Source organism: Vulpes vulpes, chromosome X (genome assembly GCF_048418805.1).
Source record: "Vulpes vulpes isolate BD-2025 chromosome X, VulVul3, whole genome shotgun sequence".
Classification (NCBI taxonomy): domain Eukaryota; kingdom Metazoa; phylum Chordata; class Mammalia; order Carnivora; family Canidae; genus Vulpes; species Vulpes vulpes.
In genome coordinates this window covers 20,191,585-20,208,324 of record NC_132796.1, presented here as the reverse complement: position 1 = coordinate 20,208,324, position 16,740 = coordinate 20,191,585, and the positions used below count along the sequence as shown (strand labels likewise).

General features: G+C 37.8%; 1 protein-coding gene across 3 annotated transcripts in view; it reads right to left on the bottom strand.

Annotated features, from left to right (window-relative positions):
* POLA1 (DNA polymerase alpha 1, catalytic subunit) overlaps nucleotides 1–16,740 on the bottom strand; it is a 310,773-nt gene that overhangs the window by 271,549 nt on the left and 22,484 nt on the right. For all 3 annotated transcript variants that reach the window (XR_011998276.1, XM_025997428.2, XM_072744505.1), the window contains exons 11-17: nucleotides 13,629–13,741; nucleotides 12,753–12,869; nucleotides 11,451–11,525; nucleotides 10,232–10,370; nucleotides 9,334–9,488; nucleotides 4,299–4,383; nucleotides 1,155–1,216 (exon numbers count right to left, since the gene is read on the bottom strand). Coding sequence is in view for 2 of the 3 variants with exons in the window: in XM_025997428.2 (XP_025853213.1) it covers nucleotides 1,155–1,216; nucleotides 4,299–4,383; nucleotides 9,334–9,488; nucleotides 10,232–10,370; nucleotides 11,451–11,525; nucleotides 12,753–12,869; nucleotides 13,629–13,741 (746 nt within the window). In the remaining variant the exon portion in view is untranslated. The remainder of the gene's footprint in view (nucleotides 1–1,154; nucleotides 1,217–4,298; nucleotides 4,384–9,333; nucleotides 9,489–10,231; nucleotides 10,371–11,450; nucleotides 11,526–12,752; nucleotides 12,870–13,628; nucleotides 13,742–16,740) is intronic.

Below are 16,740 nucleotides of genomic sequence, written 5' to 3'. Positions count from 1 at the left end.
GTAGACTTTGCTGTTTATGTATTTACAACATAAAGAAATCCCAAGGTTTGTATAAACTAATCTCCAAGAATGATTTAAGAACTTATAAACAAGAAACCAGAGTGAAAGTAAACACACATTTAAGAATTATAAGTGTCTTAAGTATAAATAAAACCTATCTTCACACAAAAGGCTTCTTTCTACTTGGATCACTGAAAATAAATCAGATATTCAAAAGATCTACTCTTTTTTTTTTAAAGATCTACTCTTATTAAGACTCTCTTAAAATGGAAGTTGGTAGCTATGAGTTTTCTGCAACTAACTTGGCTACAAAGTTGATAATTTGTTTGACTCTAAACAAATTTTCCTAAGTCATTTTACTTGGATAGGTGATTCAGAGCACTTCACAAATAATAGCCTGATCCAACAGTACCCCCAGACTACTGGACTTCTCAAGCCAACTTAAAATAAGTGGAACCTGACAAGGTTGCTAAAATTTGGTCAAGTGAGGATATTAAAAAAAATAAAACTAACCCACAAACTTATGATCACAAGCATTTCACCAAAAAATAACATACTCTCCAAAAAAAAAAAATTCTTTACACTGTATACGCGTACCTTTGTGACAAACTCACTACATTACACTACTTTTTTCCCCACCCTCTATTTTATTAAGGACCCATGAAAACTTCATGGAGTATACTGAGAGTTGAGAGATCACTGTTCAAAGCTGGTCAGCCCATATCAACCTTTCCCAATATGTGTCCCCTTTAATATCCACAGTGTTCCCAACTTCACTTGGCTTTATTTAAGCTGGGGGGTGGGGGGTACCCAACACTTCACCAAAACAGTAAACACATGATCATGCATTTTGGAAAGGCTTCCACTAAAGCTATCTGAAGGAGGATTTGAGCCTATCTACCTACTAACAGGGTGTAGAATCACATTATTTTCAGGTGGCAAAATATTTAAACATTGTTAAATAATGTTTCTACTTTTACATTTCTAATACATTTTGAATGGATTAATGCCATAGTTTAATCTAAGCAAGGCTAGGTCTAATAAATTAATACATAAAATAGCCTAATTCTACTAATCCACACCATCCTCCTTTTCTCTTTCCAAACAAATAGATGCTTCATATTTAAAAAATAAATAAATAATGAGTTATTTACCTTTTCCTTAATGTAGTCTTTGAAAGTATATGGGAAAATACAGTCCTTTGGTTTAGATACAACTGTAAGAAAAAAAAAAGATTCCATCACCACCTCTGTCCAATTTCAAGTACATATATGCTGCACGTTTCCAAATGGAAACTGTCTTAAATATAAACAAATATCCCCTAATCTCTAAAGAGTTAAAAGATTCAACATTGGTCATGTTGTTAGAACTCAAAAGAAATGCCAGAACAAACAATCCTAAAATTCATTATAGAACCAAAAAGATCCCAAATAGCCAAAGCAATCTTGGGAAAGAACAAAAAAGCAGGAAGCATTATGCTCCCTGATTTCAAACTATACCACAAAGCTATAGTAATCAAAACAGTATGATACTGTCATAAAAATAAACATCTAGATCAATGGAACAGAACAGAGAGCCCAGAAATTAGTGGATGCATATATGGTCAATTATGACAAAGGAGATATGAATATACAATGGGAAAAAAAGTCTCTTTACTAAATGGTAATATGAAAACTAGACACATGCCAAAGAAGGAAACTCGACCACAATCTTACACCATACACAAAAACTAAGTGAACATCCATTAAAGACTTGAATACAAGGACTTGAAACCGTAAAACTCTTAGAAGAAAACAGGCACGCTCCCTGACACTGGTCTTGGCAATGTTTTTTCTGGATTACATCAAAAGCAAAAATAAGCAAGTGGGACTAGATCAAAATAAAAAGCTCTTGCACAGCAAATGAAACCATCAAAAAAAGAAAAGGCAACCTAACAAGAGAAAATGTTTGCAAACCATATATCTGATAAGAGGTTAATATCCATAATATACAAAGAACTCCTATAACTCAAGAACAATAAATCAAACAATCCAATTAAAAAATGGGCAAAGGCTGGGATACCTGGCTGGCTCAGTCAGTAGAGCAAATGACTCTTGATCTCAGGGTTTTGAGTTCAAGCCCCACACTGGGCATGGAGCCTACTTTAAGAAAATGGGCAAAGGCTCTAAATAAACATTTTTTTCAAAGAAGACCTACAGATGGCCAACAGGTACATGAAAAAGTGGTCAACATCACATTCATCAAGGGCAATCAAAACCACACTGGGATATCACCTCACACCTGTCAAAATTGCTATTATCAAAAAGACAAGAGGGGTGCCTGGCTGGCTCAGTCAGTAGAGCATGTGACACTTGATTTGATGTCAGGGTCATGAGTCCTAGCCCCACCTTGGGCATGGAGCCTATTTAAAAAACAACAACAACAACAAATAAGTGTTGGCTAGGATGTAAAGAAATCCCTTGTATACTGTTAATGGGAATGTAAACTCGTGCAGCAGCTGTAGAAAACAGTATGGAGGTTCCTCAAAAAATGAAAAGCAGAACTGCCATTATGATCTAGGTATTCCACTTCTGGGTATTTGTCTGAAAAAAATGCAATCACTAACTCGAAAAGATATCTGTACGCCCATGTTCATTGCAACATTATTTACAAGAGCTAGGAAATGGAAGCAACCTAAGTGCCCATCAATGGATGAACGGATAAAGAAAAGTGGTATATTTATACAGTGGCACATTATTCGGCCATAAAAAATAAGAAAAATCTTGCCATTTGCAACATGGATAGACTATGAAAGGCATCATGCTAAACGAAGAAAGTCAGACATATAAAGTAATACTATATGATCTCACTTATATGTGCAATCTAAAAAAACAAAGTGAGGTCATAGATACAGATAACCGACTGATGGTTGCCAAAGGTGGGGTGGGATGTGGGGTAGAAGGGGGACTGGGTGAAGAGGGTCAAAAGCTACAAATTTCAGTTATAAAATAAGTCACAGAGATGTAACGTACAGCATGGTGACTATAGTTAACAATACTATATTGCATGTTTGAAAGTTGCCAAGAGAGTAAATCTGACAAGTTCTCATCACAAGAAAAACAATTTTCTATGATGATAGATGTGAACTAGATTTATTGTGGTGATCATTTCAAAATACATACAATTATCAAATTGTTATGTTGCACACCTGAAACTAAAATGTTACATCATTTACACAATTTTTAAAAATTTTAACAGATTAGATTTAAAAAGTAGCCATGCATAGAACCCTAACTCCCTATAAATGTTTAAAACTACTTTCATGAAACATCTTCTGTCCAAGTCAGAATGAAGGAAGTTTAACAGTCTTGCCCACAGGGAATCCCCCCATCACCAAACCCTTAACCAGTACACAATGAAGGAACTCCAACCTTCTTCAAGTTAGAAGAATAAAATGACCAAAGCTTCCTTCACTATACTTTAAGTTCCATGCCACTCAAAACAGCTGTTTACATCATGATATACACAAAGCAAGTGAATAAAAACATGTTGAGTGAGCTCATGGTTGCTCTCTTCTGCGTATTTTCCAGAATACTCTCACCATTTTTTGTTCTATGTATTATTCTACCTCACTTAAAGAGTGAAACTTCACAACAGTACACAATATTCCCTTCTATGCTTGTTTTTCTAATCCCACTTTCCTAATATCCACAAAATAAGACAGGAGATGCTGTCCCAGGTAACTGCTGGTCTAGGCTGGAAAAGATTTCAGGAAACATATCAATAGTGTTATGGCCTTCCTTTGTTTACAAAAAAATGGTTATTTAATTGGCCATAGTCTCAACATGGAATAGGTCAGAATCCTCCTTGAAGACTATTCATGGCATTGCAGATTTCTGTGTGATATTTTCACCAACTGAATTTTATGCATAGCAAACCCAACTCTAATTTGATATGCTGTAACTCCTCCCAAATAGGGAGACATTCATTTATGCCCTGGCATATTGCCTCACCATACGAAAACTTTGATCAGGCTTCTATTCTGGGCCTTAGAATGACATCATGAAAGGAAATAGTGATAACATAATTTTGACCCAGGGAAAAAAAAGTAGAGTACCCCAATAACATAACCATTGGAACGGAAAAGAGATGCCAAATTGCCTCCCAAATCTGCTCCTTGAACAAAACCAGCTGAATAGGAACCACCAATCCAATATGACTCAGTGTCCACAGCTGACAAAAATAAAACTCCTTTAATAATACATACTAACTAGTCTTGAAATCAAGCCATTAGAAGACCAGCTAAAAAATGTACATACCACAGAAGTGTGACTGGAAGGGAGGCTGTGGGGCCGCTTTATCTAATGCAAAGCTGTGATGGACCAAAGCTGCCACAGCAATAATCTGCAAATAAAAGAAGGGAAAAGATCACTTACTGGATGCCTACTATACATTCTGCATTTTCATCAAAACCACCAAGAATATTAAAAGATAAACATTTTAATCCATATGAATATTTTAACTTTTTATTATGAAAAGTATTTAAACAAACAAAAAATAGAGAAACTAGAAGGGGAGAGGAGGGTAGAGAAACTTAGAACCATTAATGTCCAACCTGGAACTAGAAGCCAGGGCTCCTGACTCCCAGCCAGGGATCTCAAAAGAAAACAGGTAAGTGATGTTTAAAGACTTCATTATTTTTTTCCAAAGATTTTATTTATTTATTCATGAGACACAGAGAAAGAGAGAGAGAGGCAGAGACATAGGCAGAGGGAGAAGCAGGCTCCCCGCAGGGAGCCTGATGCGGGACCCCAGTATCATGATCTGAGCCAAAGGCAGATGTTCAACCACTGAGGCACCCAGGTGCCCCAAAGACTCATTCTTTAAAAAACAAGCTATAGATATGTGTGACCAATAATCTGGAGGATGCCAACCATGGACATAGCTGGGGAAGAGGGGTTGTGGCTATTATTCATTTTCTTTTTAAAATTTGTACTTTCTAGGGTACCTGGTTGCCTCAGTCAGTAGAGCATGCACTTCACTCTCCCACAGGGGCTGATCCTCAGAGCATCCCAAGAACCTTCCCTAACCAGTGATATCTTCCTGGCCTCCCAGGCTAGGGCAGCTTCCTTTAGTAGATGCTATCCAGAGTATGTGTATCCTTCTGTAAGTTATACATCTATTTCTGCTATTGGGCTAGTATCTGTCTCCTCTGTTTTTATGAGTCACAAGTATTCCATCACAGTACCACATGGTTTAGAAACATTTGCTGAGTCAACAACTTCACTAACCAAGTAAGTTAAACCCTTAGGAAGCCATCTAATTTACACAGGACTACAGAATCTCTCTCCCATTCATTCATTCATTCATTCAACATTTACTAAGAGAGAAAAACAGCACAATCAACTCTCATATACCTATCACCCAACTTCAATTATCAACTCTTCAATATCCCTATCTACTTCTTGCCTCTATCCAGATTATTTTTTTAATTTTTTTTTAAATTTATGATAGTCACAGAGAGAGAGAGAGAGAGAGAGGCAGAGACACAGGCAGAGGGAGAAGCAGGCTCCATGCACCGGGAGCCCGACGTGGGATTCAATCCCGGGTCTCCAGGATCGCACCCTGGGCCAAAGGCAGGCGCCAAACCGCTGCATCACCCAGGGATCCCTATCCAGATGATTTTGAAGCAAAACCCAGACCCATCACTTTATCCACAAATACTTCAGCATGTATCTCTAAAACAAGGTTTCTCAACCTCAGCACTATGGACATTTTTGACCAAATAATTCTTTGTTATGGTGGCTATTTTGTTCACTGTGGGATTTTTAGCAGTATCCCTGGCTGCCAACAGCACCACCTTCCACCCCCAAATTGTGACAACCAAAAACGTCTCCAGACCTGGCCAAATGCCCCTTAAAGGGCAAAAATCTCACCCCACTGAGAACCACTACTTCAAAAGATAACAAGTTGTTAAAATATAACACAATCATAGCTAATATGATTAACAGTAATTCCTTAAAATCACTAAATATCCAGGTAAGATTCAAATTTTCGTGTTTTCCCAACAATCTCAATTTTATTTACCAAGTAAGCCCATACTCTGCAATTGGTTGATATGTAAAACTATAGGCACAACCCCTCCCCACCTATTATTTTCCTGCAATTCATCTGTTGAAGAAACTGGGTCATTTGTCTCATAAAATACCCCATGATATCAATTCTGCTGCTTGTATCCCAATAATACCATCTAACATGTTCCTCTATTTCTACACTGCTGGTGAATTCATATTTAGATCTGAAGGCCTGATCAAAATCATATTCAGTTTTTTGGCACAAATATGTTAGAGTTGCCACTGATTGCTTCTATCAGACAGCACAGGCACATCATGTCTGGTTAGCTCTCTTTTAGTGATACTAGCAGCCACTGGTGATCACTGGCTACATCTATTATTTCACGGGGGATTGCAAAGTCATAATATTCAATTTCTCCTTCATCATTTCTTGGATGGAAACCTTCTATGAAGAGACACTTCCCTTTATCGATTATTTGATTACCTGAGGTACAATATGAGCTCAAAAAGGTCAAGAGAAATGCTAGACTCAATCCCTTCATTGACCAGTTTCCAAACCAGTGAGTTGGTTCCCCAGCCACCTTCCCAGATGACCACTGCAGGGTCACTTGTGCTTATGGTATCAGGGTGAACTCATCTGTCTCAATCTGCTGCAGCCATCTATATCCATGCTCAAACTACTCCATCTTTGGCCATTGGAAAACTCTTCAAGTTGACTCCTGAGCTCTTGTGACACATCTTCAGTAGACTTTAATATTGTCCTGGCTTTCTAGTAGAACTAGATACTTCAGGCTCATCTTGGACACTTTTTGCCCTGAATCAGCAATTTCTCTGAAGCCCTACTTCCTTTCTTGTGAAATGGTACTGCAAAGCCTCACTCTGAAGGCTAGAAGACAGGTACTTTTTTTTATTTAACAAATCACTGGTCAATATTGCATGTAATGCAGGGCCCCAACTTCCTACTCAGAAAATTGGCAATGAAAAAGAAAGTACACAATGACCTCATCTTTCCTGTACAAACTACTGCAGCATAACCAAATAGTGCTGATTAATGAGGAAAAGTTAATGTTACAGAAAAATTTAACTAATAAACGTTCTAATATTTTTGTAAAGATTTTATTTATTCGTCAGAGAGAGAGAGAGCGAGAGAGGCAGAGACATAGGCAGAGGGAGAAGCAGGCTCCCCATGGGGAGCCTGATGCAAGACTCGATCCCAGGATTCCGGGATCATGACCTGAGCCAAAGGCAGATGCTCAACCATTGAGCCACCCAGGTGCCCGTAAACATTCTAATATTTAACATGTTTAATAAATAAACGTGGAAAGGATGACAGAATTAAAACACTGTCTTACAACTTCTAATGAAATAACTCATTCAGGTAAAAAAATGAAGGGGGGAGTCATTAGATCAATGGTTCTTAAATGGGAACAATTTTGCTACCCACCCCCAGAGGACAGTTGGAGATGTGTGAAGGTATTTTTGGTTATTACAAGTAGGGGGGAGGGGTGTTAACTGGCATTGGGGAGAGGCCACAGTTACTGCTAAACATCCCATAATGCCCAGGACAGCCCTCACAACAATGAATAATTCAGCCCAAAACATTAGTAGTGACAAGGTTAAAAACTTCTCTTTCAGATGAAAACTTGAACCCACTAATCAATCACAGCCCCACTAACAGTGGTTTCACCAGACATTACATGCCTGCTGATATATTATGCAGTATGAAATATATCATACACCTATAGAGCACACTAACCCAAGAAGTCAAAACCAAATCTAATAAATTATTTAGTGCTAACTAGTAGCAGGGGTGAGCAAACTGGTTCTGTAAAGAGCCAAGTACTAAGTATTTTAGGTTTTCAGGTCACATGGCCACTGTCATGACTAGTAACTACAGCAACTGAAGCTGTGAACTAATAGACAGGATGTCTTTCAATTAAACTTTATTTACAAAAACAGATGGTGAGGCTGGATTTGCCCACAGGCCATACCGTGCCAACCCCTGGTACACAGGAAGATGTCCAATGACACGAGGAAGCAAACAAACAGAAAATGGGACATTCTATAAGACAATAAACAGTGATTCTTAAATAAGTCAATGTCAACAGAAAAAGAGAGTGGGAGGAAGCTGCCCCCATTTAAAAGGGATTCAAGAGACATAAAAAATTAAACATCTGTGAATCTTACATGAATCCTGATTCAAGGAAACCAACTGGTAGAAAACATTTTTGAGTCAGTAATGTTGTAATAACTATATGGTAATACAGATGGTTACTAGGCCTATCATGGTGATTATTTTGTAGTGCCTAAGAACATCAAATCACTATGTGGTACACCTGAAACTAATGGATGTCAAAAATAATCCCAAAAGACATTTTTGATAAAAAGAATCATATGAATATGGACTGAGTATTTTATTTTTAGACAGGATCAAGGTATCACTGGTATAGTTATTAAGTGCAATAATGGTATTCTACAAGAAAGTGTATATGTTTTGAGAGATACATACCAAAGTATACAATGGTAAATTACACAATATCGGACCTTAGCTTTTAGAATACTTCCAGCAGGGAAAACAAAGTGGAAGGAAAACAAGTGTGACAAAATCTTGCTTACTACTGAATGAGTAAAAGGATTATGGAAGTTCATTATATTATTCCAAGTCCACTTAAAGTTTTCTAAAATAAAAAATTCAAATAACAAAAAATAAAAATAAGTCCAGAAATTTAAGTCTTTAAAGAAAACTCCAACACCCAACAAATTCAGTTCTATCTCTAAAATGGAGTTTGGGAGTGCATTAGTATTCTTTCTCTTCCAGAAAGAATAATATCCCCTTGTAGAATAGTTGTACAAGTTCAAGAAAGCATTGCATTAAAGCATAGGTACAGGGGTACCAGGGTGGCTTAGTAGCTGAGCATCTGCCTTTGGCTCAGGTCATGATCCCAGAGTCCTAGGATGGAGTCCCACCACTGGACTCCCCATGGGGAGCCTGCTTCTCCCTCTATGTCTCTGCCTCTGTGTCTTTCATGAATAAATAAAAATCTTCAAAAATTTTCTGGGATCCCTGGGTGGCTCAGTGGTTTGGCACCTGCCGTTGGCCCAGGGCGTGATCCTGGAGACCCAGGATCAAGTCCTACGTCAGGCTCCCTGCATGGAGCCTGCTTCTCCCTCTGCCTGTGTCTCTGCCTCTCTCTCTCTGTGTCTCTCATGAATAAATAAATAAAATCTTTTTTAAAATCTTCAAAACAATTTTAAAAAGCATAGGTACAAATTTCTTTACCTCATGTTGATGTGTCTTTGCATTCTGCATTGTCTTCATGCTGAAAGACATGACCACGAGTGGAGGAGGACCAATATCTTTAATTACATTCACCAGGTCTGGTTTCAAGGCCATTGCCTCAACTTTACACCAACTGACTGGCTGATTCAGGAGCTCTGAAAGAGAACAGATAAAACAGATCAATAGCCATTTGTTGAAAAAGGAAAACTACTATAATTAAGATATCTGTGATTAACTGAGAAAGTCTTCAACCCCATATTCCAATAAGAATGTCTTATTACAACATCTAACTAAAAATAAGTCCGATTATTGGGTTGTATGCAAAGTCGTGTGTATGTGCAGTATGTTCATCTTCCTGAGAAAAAGGTCCACAGCTTTCACCTGATTTTCTTAAGAATCTAGGACCCAAAGTAGTTTTTTTAAAAAAATAAAATGCCACCCTAGAGGAATCACAAAACATTTTTTTTCACAAAACATTTTTGAGAGATTCATGAAGCCAAAACAGAGTATCACAAATGCAAATACTGGAAAACATGAGGTAAGAAACCAAATGAGCACTAGCCACATCAGGCAGTGATGCTTTCCCTCCTTCAGAGTCAGCAGTCCACTACGTATAGCAGATGGGCTTCATCGGCCAGGTCAGAAGTACATGCCAACAACAGCACAAAGAGAGATGCATGCAAACGACCACCTGGGCTAACGCCTCTCCCACTCAACTGCTAGGCACCACAGCAATAAAGTGGATCCAAACACATTCCCAATACTCACTTAAGGAACATCTTGTGGAAAACAACATAAAAAAGGAAGGAGAGGCACTGAAACACAAAGACCAATTCCTTAACTTCTAAAAATCTCCTCTATCAGCAACCTGGCTTTCCAAACGTAAATTTTTCCTTACGTGGATTTTTCACCTCGAGCCAACAAGGTCCCTTGATCTTTCTGTTCATCAAGAACATTTCTAGGCTGGATGTGTTGGTCCCAAACACATGAGAAAAAGTTTCTCCTTTCAAATCCTGAGGAAGCTGTGGCATTTCAGCCTGAAAAAGGCAAAGAAGAAAAAAAACCCTTTTTTGTTTAAAACTATTACTTTACATTTTCCCAAGTCTATATTTGAAATAAACAAAAGCCTCTTTATGAACCTCCAGAAGAAACCCCTTTGATATATATGAAATGTAATTTGCAATACATGAAATCCAAAACAATTCACAGTAGAGGACACAAAAACAATTCACAATGACAAAATAATGCATCTTGATGGCACTCATTAGAAGAAAAATAGGCCAAGAAGCTCCCCCAAAAGAGGATTTCTGTCCAGAGCTGTACATGCCTTACTGATAAAGAATAGGCAAGTAAGTACCACTCCATTGGAAGAATAAAAGCAAGAGAGTGGAACTCATTTAAAATGCTTCTATGGTACTTTTCATCACCACTGTCAGAAACATTTCTTAGAAGTTTCCCTTTTCCAACATCATGAGATCAAAACTCTATAACAGAGGTAAAAAGAGGTTAAGGCCCAGTTAATTAATGTCCCACAGCAATGACCTTGCCTATCAGAGGAGCAAGAGCAGCACTACAGTGCCACTGATGTTCCTCTCTCACTTTTCTGCTGCTCAGAAGGGACACTTCAACAGACTAATGATGTTCAACTCCACCACATGGCATTCATTCCACTTGACAAGCAGTTGTGCAGTTTCAACTCACTTATTTAAAGATGCATACTTAAGGGGTGCCTGGGTGGCTCAGTCGGTTAAGCATCTGCCTTTGGTTCAGGTCATGATCCCAGGGCCCTGGGATTGAGCCCTGCGTCAATGTGCTCCCCACTCAGCAGGGAGTCTTTCTCCCTCTCCTTCTGCCTCTCCCCCCTACTCATGCTCTCTCACTCTCCCTCCTCTCAAATAAATAAGTAAAATCTTTAAAGATGCATACTTGAAAGCCGAGAAAGGCAGTAAAACTAATGATCTATATATTCAAATTAATTGTATCCATTTTAATTACTCATTACTATAAGTCCACCCCAAAGAACTGTGGGCTTGAGGAGTCCTACTGATACTAATTGAAATTTCAAATATAGAGAAATGTCATTCTCAACCAAAACCCAATAACTTTCTTTGACTTACCGAGTATCTAACTTCCAAGTACTCAGATTTTTCTGGAACATCAGGTATCTCAAAAGCATAATTCTTTTCCACTGGCTGGGTAAGTAGATATTTAAAAATAATTAAGAAAAATGCTTTTCACAAATTAAAATGACAAGCATATACACAGCACAAGTCCCTGTATTCGACACTGAGGAACCCAGTAACCTCATGGAACACAAAGGTAAATAAAGCCAAAAGGGCACCCTTTCCCCCTTTCCATTGGGCCTAAACACCCAGTGACAAAATGCTAAAAAGACTTCTCTTGGACACTAGAGAACTTGGAAATGTTTGCATTCAAGAATGGCAATAAAAGATTAAAAATATTTATAATGTTAATGTATTAAATCATTTGCTACTCTTTGATACTAACCAACTCCATCTTGAATGGAGAATTAATATTAGCATTAAAATTATAGCTCATATTTACTGAGTGCTTACTAAGTACCACGGACTATTCTAATCACCTAATAAGAATTCAATGGCTTAATTCTTGCAAGAACTTTTTTTTTTCTTCCAACAACTCTTGATATAGGGTCCCATTTCTCAGGTGAATAGGGAAGGAAAAAATAGGCCCAGGAAAGTCACTCAGCCCTTCTCCAAGGTCACACACTACAAAGTCCTAGGGCTAGGACTGAAAGCACTAGCAGTCTGGTCCCAGTATCTATGCTCTTTACCATTATACCACACTATTTCTAGAATTTTAGAGGATTTATCCACCAGCCATAATTCAAAGCTCAAATAGTTAAGATGATTAACCTTATCTTCAGCAACTCAATCCTCCCTTTGCTGCAATCACTGTTAAAAGTATCCTGAATTACAAGCCCCTATGATGATGGCCAAAGGTGGTCCTTTATTGCACTAAAATCAAGACCAATCAATATGTAACACATAAATAAGATTTTTATTCTATCGGAAACAGCATCATAGTCCCTGATTTTTAAATATAAAACCTTAACCTTCAGACCAAAACAACCTGCCAATAACTAATAAAAACAAGATCACAAGAATTTCTTCTCCATTTCAGAAAAAGAATACAAGATATGCTGCAAGTATGATTACTATGTGTTATCTTTCTATTCAAATTCATGAAAATTATTTTCCAAGAGAAAAAAATATTTTTACCAATCTTACGTAATAGTTTTACATTCATACCTATGAAATTTCCAATGAATTAGAGCCCAAAAAAGACATTTTTCACAAAGAAGATATACAGTAATTATTTTGTAAGTCAGGAAATGAACAAATAAAAACAGCAGGAAAAAATTATCACCAAATACAAACCTTAGACTTGAACTTCATGATTTTATATTTTGCTGCTATTTTCTCATCAAATTCATCATAAACATCCTTCATTGTAACTAGAGTTTCTGTTTCTTTTCCTGTATTTAGATCAATTTTCTGCTCTCCCATGGAGAGGAGAGGGGAGGGAAAAAAAGTATCTGTACATGAGATCTTTTTAACAACAAGAAACCCATGTCTAATTCAATTTTCAGCTTCAGCCTTTTAAACATTTAGAAGAACAGTCTTATAGATAGAGGAGTTCAAAGATACCAGGAGACCCCCAAAAATACTAACCCCAATGCCCAAATCTTCCCAGTGGCATCATAAAAGCACATAAGATAAAAATGACTGATTCTACAAAATAGGAGAATAGTGTGGTAAATCCTGACCAAGAAGCTTCACATTCACAGTTCAACTGAGATCTCAGGAGAGGGACTGGGCTTAGGAGGGGAGTGTGGATGCTAAGTCGTAATTTAAAAAGGAGGAGCAAATGGAGCTAAGCTGGTTCAACGGCCGTGGAGGGAACAGTACTGCTGCCTGCACAGCAGAAGCATGACAACTGGGCCAAATGCCATGTGACAGTTTAAAGCCATATACTCCCAATCCTGATTACTATGGAAATGAGGGGTGGGGGAGAAGATACCATTATACACTAAAACCCACACTTTGACACTGTAATGGGTCGAAAAACACAGTTTTACTCCATTCTCTATTTTTCCCAGCCTCTAACAGAGCTGCTGACAACCAATGGTTACTAGGCAGGCAGCAAGAAAGAAGCATCTAGGCTATGGGTAAGTCATAGCCCCAGTGAAGAATACGATTGGTGGCAGAACATACAATGTACTTGGAATTAAGAGGCTAACCATTAACAATTACCATTTCTCGGGGAAGGAAGTAGAGTGTTCGCTCGATGTTTTTCACCATAACACAACAGCTCACGTGGGTTTTGGCAGATTCAATCCAAACTTTGCCAAACAGAAATACCACACCTAAAAGAGTAAGAGAAGACCGTGAGAAAAGAAACATTTCAATTATATGACAATAAAGAGGCAATATAAAGGCTCACTGTATGTGTCCACACATCTATGCCTTCATGACACATTTTTTACAGTAAATTTGTATCTGCTGCCCACTCCGCAAGCCCAGTTCACTTACACAGTACTTATACCACACAATATCACACTAGTAAAACCTGTAACCATGGAGATGACAGGGGACAGAATATTCTCTAACTTGGTGTCAAGATTTTCCCTAGAATTAGAGACATCATAGGTAAATGGAGACAAACCTCAGTTACTGGGGAGACATCCCAAGTCCAAGTAGACACACACCTGAGGAAATACTGAGATACCCCAGGTGAGTGCAGAAACCCTGGGGAACTGGAGACACATCCCAGCTAAGTGTAGACATAGCTCAAATTAGAGATATCCTAGGTCAGTGTAGGGAAAAGAACTTCCCTAGAACCAGGACTACCCAGATTAAGAGAAACAAAGCAAACTATTCTCCAATGAATCACCTATTTAAATCTCTTGTGAAGTGTGAGAATACTACACATTGCTTTTTAGCACCTGTACTTACCAATAAAAATTAATATTCATGTATAAGAATAACTTTGTATGGTACATCAATTTTCCTATATGTAAAATTGCATTTAGAAAAAATATAATAGATGTCATATACCTTATTTCATATAATGATAAATATCTAATAATAAGGCTCAACTATTATCTCATAGTTTACCCTTTCTACCTCACAGACTACTTAAAAATCTGGATAGGTAGTACTGGTCATGTTCCTTGCTCTTCTATTTCTGTACAACAAATGCTATAATAACCAAATTAGCAGACATGCCCCTTTTGAGATTCCTATGTAATATATACCACAAATTAAAAACAAGCCTTTCTAAATAGACATCAAGTCACTGTTCCTGAAAGCTGGACATCAAGAAAGGACTCCAGAGATTTGATAGTCAACCTAAGAGATGGCCACTGTGCAAAATCCTGAGCTCTGTGCATAATTAGACAGCAGTAATCAACGTAGCCACTCAACACAGCCACTTGTCTGAGACACTACGAAAATCCTGGCACATGCAAAGGCTACTGTTCACAAGGCCAATTACTCCAGTTTCACAAGATAGCTCATCAGTGCTTCCTTTTGTCAGTCATTCTAGTAGAAATAAGACCATCTAAAAATTTTCATTTCTGCAGATGATTAAAATTCTTAAAAGAGTTGTGTGATTTTCAGCTGGGGCGGGGGGATGAAGGGGAGAGGGAAGGGAGGACTGTGGGGAATGATTAAAAAAGAAAAAAAATCACAGGAGCTCAGAAAATTAAAAGTCATCCTCACAACAGTTACAGACGAAAAAACAAAATCCCATGCAAAGAAAAATAAAGACCCTAATATTGGATTCACAGATTCAAATAGCTCATTTAACAGTCAAACTAATATCACACTTCATGCACACATTTGACACTGTTTATGCCTCATTTGCCACAAAAAGATCATGGTAAACAAAGATTACATTCCCCCCAAAGTTACTAGCTGAAACCAGGTGCAGTCAGGATTATTCAACCTTGAAAAAGTCATAATGAAGACAGGATATCTTCCCATATGCAAAGAGTAAGATTCTTTTCATAATTATGGAGCATTCAGCAACAACTGACTTACTTAGAATCTGGAAGAAAGTGAGACACAATAACAGGGTCTTTGGGAGTACTTCGTTTTTATTAGCAGCATTGATTTCACCAAGGCTCAGTGATCATTACCTGCTATCATGATGAAACTGTTCAACCCCCTGAGATTAAAGGACTTAAAAAAATCCTTTTTAACCCGTTGGCATCAATCACAGAGGACACAGCTTAAGAAGTACCACAGAACAGCATAGTGGACTTAGGGTGAGAAGCCCAGAACTCTGCCAGTAATGGTTGGCCACTTATCTTTTGGAGCCTTAGCTTCCTCCTCTATAACTACACTAGATTGTCTGAGGCCTTCTCCAGCACTAGAAATTTCCTTTTACCATAACATTTAAAAGATAGGCCAAGAACAGACTAGTACCTCTTTCAAATGTAAAATATTTCCCAACAGTGGTTGAAAAGGCCTATCCTTGACTATGGTAGTACCAGGAATTCAGTAACAATACATATCATAAGTTGGTTGCTTTCCTAATACAGCAATGCTTCAATGGCTCAATCCTAACCTCCAACACCTACTACTACTACAGATGAGCACTAGCCATTAGAAATTTCTGTGATGACAGAATTGTTGTTACTTATGCCATCTATGGATATGATAGCTACTAGCCACACTCAACTATTAAAGAATTTTTAATTTAAGTTTAAAAAATGTGGCTACTGGTTGAGAAGCTGAATTTTAAATTTTATTTTATTTTAATTTAAATCTAAATTTAAAAAGCTACATGTGGAAATGTACAGTACCACAGTGGGCGGGGCAACTCTAGACCCTGTCCTGCAAAATGACTTTTTAATAAGATTATCAACCAGTAAAAAAAAAAAAAAAAAAAAAAAAAAAGATTATCAACCAGTAAATAAAAGGTAAAAATAATGAACTCATTTTTATAAAGGAAAGAAAGATGACTGTTGTCTCTTAAGGTTCTAATCCTTGGCAATTGACATTGGGCAATCTGATGCTTTATATGTGGATTAACGGGGTGGGGGGCACCATCCATCTCTACACATTACCCATTCTTCCCCACATCACTGTAAGACTTTAAGAGGCAACCTCAGCCAGAGCAATGAATGAATACACTTCGGGCTCTCTGAAACCTCTCATGTGCATCTAAAGGACTATCAATCGCGTGCAATTTATTTCACTAAACATTTTATTAAATACCTGCTAGGTGTCTGGACCATGCTGGAAGCTGAAAATATAAAGTACCAGCCATCCAGGAGTTTTAAAAAAAGCTTTGGGGCAAGAAAAATGCAGAATCAGATCTTTATAAAATAGTATGACAAACACTGTGACTGACGGG